The sequence below is a fragment of the Podarcis muralis genome, chromosome 1 (genome assembly GCF_964188315.1).
Source record: "Podarcis muralis chromosome 1, rPodMur119.hap1.1, whole genome shotgun sequence".
In the NCBI taxonomy this organism is placed as follows: domain Eukaryota; kingdom Metazoa; phylum Chordata; class Lepidosauria; order Squamata; family Lacertidae; genus Podarcis; species Podarcis muralis.
Genome location: NC_135655.1, coordinates 133,987,760 through 133,993,759, shown reverse-complemented (window position 1 = coordinate 133,993,759; position 6,000 = coordinate 133,987,760). Strand labels below are relative to the sequence as shown.

At 50.2% G+C, this 6,000-nt stretch overlaps 1 protein-coding gene across 1 annotated transcript in view; it reads left to right on the top strand.

The window, feature by feature from the left end:
• The first annotated feature begins 1,317 nt into the window (after positions 1-1,317).
• ATIC (5-aminoimidazole-4-carboxamide ribonucleotide formyltransferase/IMP cyclohydrolase) overlaps positions 1,318-6,000 on the top strand; it is a 29,888-nt gene continuing 25,205 nt past the window's right edge. Inside the window, exons 1-2 of the mRNA XM_028704619.2 lie at positions 1,318-1,458; positions 4,151-4,277. Coding sequence (XP_028560452.2) covers positions 1,437-1,458; positions 4,151-4,277 — 149 coding nt within the window. The 5' untranslated portion in view covers positions 1,318-1,436. The remainder of the gene's footprint in view (positions 1,459-4,150; positions 4,278-6,000) is intronic.

Genomic DNA, 6,000 nt, shown 5'->3' with positions numbered 1-6,000 from the left:
CAGCTCAGTTTAAATCTGTCAAAGCAACTCCACTTCCTTGCTGAGGATGGATTAGTTTTCCACTTAAATTTCTCATGTGGTTGAGTCATAGTAATGTAAAGTGACAGAGCAGTGCCACTGCAACTGCAACTGTAAGCTGCTTAGTGGCTTTCGGCGCCTTCAATGCTCCAGATTATATTACAGTACACTACACTTCTATCCACTTTTCTTCCATGGAGCTCAAGATGACACACAACTCCAACATCCCTGAGCACCAGTTCTGTTGAATGGGCTGGTGTAAGTTGGGAGTCCACGAATATCTGGAGGGCCCCACAGACCTGTGGCCAGAGAGTCATTCCTCTTTCCAGGACCAGAAGAACCACGACCTGATCATCAAACTGTGATTGGTTCTGAGGCAACAAGAGCTGGGCCTTCTTGGTGGCTGCTCCCTTCTTGGAGAAGCCAGACTGGCTTCCTCCTTGTCCTTCCGCCAGCAGGTGAGGACTTCCTTGGAACAGGATTTTGGGAACTGACCAATTATTTTACCTGTAAGCCACCTTCAGTCTCTGTCAGGGGAAAAGGTGCAGACTGGGGGGGGGGGGGATTGCGCGTGTGATGTCATGCATGTGCAACAGCCGCTGCCCCCATGTTGGACCCAACTCTGCGCACCTGCTGGACCAGTTGCTGGAAACCGTGGTAAAGGAAGAGAGCTCCTGCTCATACTCTGCTCCCTGGTTTCCCTTTGAGACACCTGGTCGGCCACTGGGAGGACAGGATGCTGCACCAGGTGGGCCTGATCCAGCAGGCTCTCCTTACGTTCTCATCCGGGAGTAGCAGAGAGAACCCTGCTGGTTTTGCCCCAACTCCGCTGCGAGCTCATTGTTGAGCCTTGCCTTTAGGGCTACGTCCCTAGGGCGCCTCCCCAGAAGGAAAAGGAAGCCGCCCCGCGGCAGAAAGTGTCCGCGCGCCTCCTGGAAAGCAAGCGGGAGTGCGCGTGGCGCCCTGCTGCCCCCCCCCCCGCTGTTCACGCGCAAAGCTCCCCCCCCCCCGCAACAGGGCATGCATTTCGGGCGCTCGCTCGCGGGGGGCCGCCTGAGCCGCGATGATCCCCGCCGCGGGCGCGGTTTTAAACGCGGAGGGGGGGTTTGCCCGCTTCTTGCCCGCCCTTTTAAGTTTGGCCACGCGCTTCACTTCTAGACAGACGGAGCAGCTGAGGAGATCAGGCGCCCCGCGCGCCTCCCCTTCTTCCTTGGCGCTTGCAGGACCGGCCCTCCCTTCGCGGGAGGCGCGCCCGCCCAAGTTGGCGAGAGCCTGCCTTCTCCTCCGTCCCCGCTTCCCGGCATGCACCCCTTGAGCCCTCCCCCCGGCCGGGCCCACCCCCCTCCAGCCCCATTTACGCTCCCCCCCCAGGTGAGACCCAGCCTTCTCCCGCGGCGCCTCGGAGGGCAGCAGCGAACATGGCTTCAAGGCAGCAGCTGGGTAATGGGGCGAAGGGGCCTTTGGGCTGCGCTCTCTGGGGTTGCGGGACGGGGAGCTGAGGGCGCTTCTTGCAAGTTGGGCAGCAGCAGTAGCAGCGTCCGCCCACCTGCGGGCGAGGAGGGGAAGGCAGCCTGCGAGGGGCGCCTGCTTCCTTCGGCGGAGGGCGGCTTGCTCGGGCTCGCTCCGGGGTTGCACATCCTAACCCCGTCCGGGTCGGAGGGAGCCGTGCTGCTTCCGGAGGGACCCAGATTTAGGGCCGCAGCGGCAGAGCCCCAGTAGCCGTGTTTTTTTGAAATATATATATATATATATATATATATATATATATATATATAAATTATATATATAAAGGTGGCGTGGCTGGAAGCGTTAAAGTTTCCGTCTCTGCTGCAGAATCGAGGGTTAGGGTAAGAGTTGGGAAAGGCTCAGGAAAGGGCCACCCAAATTATCAAGGAGATGGAGCAATTCCACCCCCTATGAAAAAAGATTGCAGCATTTGGGAGGTTTTAGCAGGGCCGGCCCACCCAGGAGGCAAAGTGAGACAACTGCCTCAGGCAGCAGATCCCAATGTCAGTCCTTCTCCCAGCCCCCCCCCCCCCTTCCTGGTGTGGATGTTCCCTCGCCCTTCTTCCCTGGCAGGGAGGGAGCTGCCATTTGGGGGTCAGGTGACCAGCCTGCTGATAGAAGCTTATAAAAATACTCATAGGGTGGAGAAAGTGGATAGGGCATGGGGAGGCAACCACAGGCCCAGGGGCCAGATCCGTCCCAATCGCCTTCTCAATCCGGCCCACAGACAGTCCGGGAATCAGCGTGTTTTTACATGAGTAGAATGCGTCCTTTTATTTAGAACGCATCTCTGGCTTATTTGTGGGGCAGAGGAATTCATTCTCTCCCCCCAAATATAGTCTGGCCCCCCACAAGGTCTGAGGGATGGTGGACTGGCCGCCTGCTGAAAAAGTTTGCTGATCCCTGAGATAGGGGAAAGTGTTTCTCCCTCTCTGGTAGCTCTAGAAGTTGCTGACATCCAACAAAGGAGAATGTTGGGAGATTTATGACAGATAAAAGGTGGTCCTCCTTCGCACAGTGCGCAATCTATGGAACTATGGAACTCACTCCTGCAAGAGACAGCGACTGTCACCAATTTGGGTGGTTTTAAAAGACCATGAGACAAATTCATGGAGAAGAGGGCACCTCTGGTTGGCCCCCGTGGGAGCAGGATGCTGGACTAGACGGGCTCCTGGCCCGATCCAGCAGGATCCTCCTTTGTTCTTGTGTGGTGAAACTGTTTCTGGACTGTGCCACCAAGCTGTAGGCAAAAAGTTGGGGAGAGGGGGAATTGCCTAGAAAGTGCAGCGCTTTGGAGCCTAAGTTGCAAATGTGCAAAATAACGAAGGAGTCATCACTGAAGAAACCTCTTGTGTTGGGATGGCATAAATAAAATAAAATAATAAAATAAAACAAGTCAGTATTTCCCATCGTTTTGCTTCTGAAAACTTGTGCCAGTTACGTTTCTGGACAGACAGTACAAGACATTGTAAGAAGATGGTAAGAAAGAAATAGTGCGTTGCTGATAATGCCAAGATTGCAGGTTTGATCCCTGTGTGGAACAGATGCCTGGTCATTCAAGGGGCTGGACTAGATCAGCGCTTTCCAAACTCTGCACATTAGTGTGTCGGATGCAGTGCGCTGGTGTGTTGCACAAACGCTCCCCGTACTTCTGCCAGGGCTGGAAAGGGGTTAGTTTCACCTCCAGTTTGCGAGTAAAACTGAATTGCTGTGTTGTGAAATGATGCATGGCTAAAAAATGTGTCACCAACATGAAAAGTTTGGAGAGCTCTGGACTAGATGATCTTCAGGGTGCCTTCCAGCTACAATTCCATGATTCTGTGACAGGGCGGCTCCACTGCGCTGTGCTTCCATGTGCTCCCTGTGCCTTGACCTTGAAGAGGTGCTTTGTGTATGTGTGAACCTTTGATGAGGAGTGTGGAAATGGGCTTCAGCATCCTGCCTTCTTCCTTGGGGCTGAGCCACACATGATATGTGAGATCTGTGATCAGATTCCCCACCTTTTGTTTAATTTTAAAATGGGAACAGAAGACTCAAATTTTCTAGGAGCCGTGCTTCTGAGTGAGGGCTGCCTTTTGCCCTCTGGAGTTTCTTCAATTTAAACAGGCCTTGTGCGGTGAACCTAAAGGCATTTAGTCGGAAGGCAAGTCCATTTATGTGACTGCACCTTATTTCTTTGCTACATTTAGCATGTTTGCTACATTTGCTACATCCTGTCTTTCCTCCGAGGAGCTCAAGGTGGCCTGCCTGGTTCTTCCGCTCCCCATTTTTATCTTCGCAGCAGCCCTTGGCGCAAGGGAGCCCAGTGAGCATCGTGGCTGAAGGCGAACTGGAACCCTGATTTCTCAGGCCTCCCACCACCACGCCACACTGGCTGGCTATAAATTATTCCATATAAATGTGCTTAGGATTGCAACCTTGCACTTTGATCCTAAACATACCTATTTAGAAAATTTCCGCTGTCTGCTTCCAAGTTAAGAGTGCACACGACTGCAGCCTTATTATGCATGCTTGACTCCCCGAGCTGCGCACAAGGAAATACAAGTGACTCATTGTGTATTTGGGGGTTCTGCTACATGTTAACAGTCTTTTTAAAAATGTTGATTATCTTTTGCTTTCCTTCTAGCTTTATTCAGTGTCTCAGACAAGACCGGCCTAGTGGAATTTGCAAAATGCCTCAGTTCCTTGGGTTTGGGTTTGGTTGCTTCTGGAGGAACCGCAAAAACCCTTCGGGATGCAGGCCTGAACGTCAGGTAAAAGCTGTTTGAAGGTTCACAGAATCGTGCCCCGGATGAAGTGTTTCCGAGTAATTGGCATTGCCTGCTTCTGCATTGCAAACTTGAGATTGGGTTTGCCACTTCACTTGTTAATGTCAAACCATGGATTTGTTTCATAGAAACGAGCTCTGTGATTCTGTGTTTCCTGTGCAATCCCTTCATCCACTCCTTTCTTAGTTACTTGCTAGTTTGCATAAATCCACCGTTTTCTGTTAGTTTGCCAGTTTGGGTGAAGTGGCAGACTGTAGTCAGTTCAAACCAGAGAGTAAGCAAATTTAAGTAAATCTCTGTATATTGAGCTGACAGATCCTAGATGATAACTTAATTTCCTTTGCTGTCCCTGTTTTCTGGGATTTTTCTCACGTTGGACTTCGGTCACAGCTTGAACAGAAATCCTTAGCTCAGCGTCACAGCACCTGCTTTGCATAAAGAAGATCCCAGGTCCAAGCCCCAGGATCTCCAGCCAGGGCAGGGAATATTCCTTGCCTGAAACCCTGGCGAAGGTGCTGCCGGTCAGAGTAGACTATATTGAGCCAGATGGACCTGTGATGTGACCTGGTATAAAGATTCAAAGGACCCGCAAATTAGTGTTGTGCATATATTTTTGCCTAGGTTTCTTGTATCCTGCAAGTATTCACATGGGGGTCTGTGAAAAAGGAGGCCAGTACAAGACTTTGGAGAAAGGTTCATGGGGGAGGGATGAAAGGCTTCCATTTTTACATTTATTTACATATGATGGCATGTATGTTCTGCCTTTCCTTCATGGTGACGTATGTCGTCCTCTCCCTTCCCATTCTGTCCTCATAACCATCTTCTCTGGGCAAAACATGGACTAGACCACTGAGCTCTCCACCCAGATTTCTAAAGATGTGGTTTGTCTCCACATAAAAATGGCTGCTTTGAAATACAGTCGTAACTTGGAAGTCGAACAGAATCCGTTCCGGAAGTCTGTTCAAAAAGCTTGAAAACTGAAGCATGACTTATGATTGGCTGCAGGAACCAGAAGCCACGGAAGCCCTGTTGGACATTCGGCTTCCAAAAATAGTTTGCAAACCGGAACAGTCATTTCCAGGTTTGCGGCGTTCGGGAACCAAAATGTTCAGTAACTAAGCTGTTTGACTTCCAAGGTACAAGACAAGGTTGCTTTTCTTTCTGAAGATGGACTTTAAAGTGGGGGGAGAGAGTGTAATGTTGTCTTGAGTTTAGAATCCTTTAAATTCTTTGCTCAATAGCCTTTCCTGGTGAAATTTACTTTAATTAGAGGAAAGGGAATGCATTATTTGGCTGTGGTCATGTGAAAGGGAACTAATGCTTTTTAGATGTCTAGAAAGGCTTTCTGAAATGAGCAGTTGAAAGCCTTTCTGTCCCCTTTCATGTAATCTGTCATCTGTTTGAGGCTGTGTGCCATTAAGAGAAGGAAATCCAATAAGATAGGCAAGCATTAAACAAAATACCCATTCAAGACCATGATAAAGGATTAGTCCAAGAGGAGGCAACACGTACCTCCCTGGGCAAAAAGTTCCTATTTTCCAACTCCAGTCTTTACTGATTTTTGGTCATCCTCTTGTACCATGTAAAGTATGTAGTATTTCTTAAAAGGAAAGGGGAACAGTGGTGTAACCGTAATGTGCTGGAGAGTGTGGAGCTGTGCAGCATGGGCTCAACTCCTTAGCAATTTGCCCCTTGATGCTATTTTTGT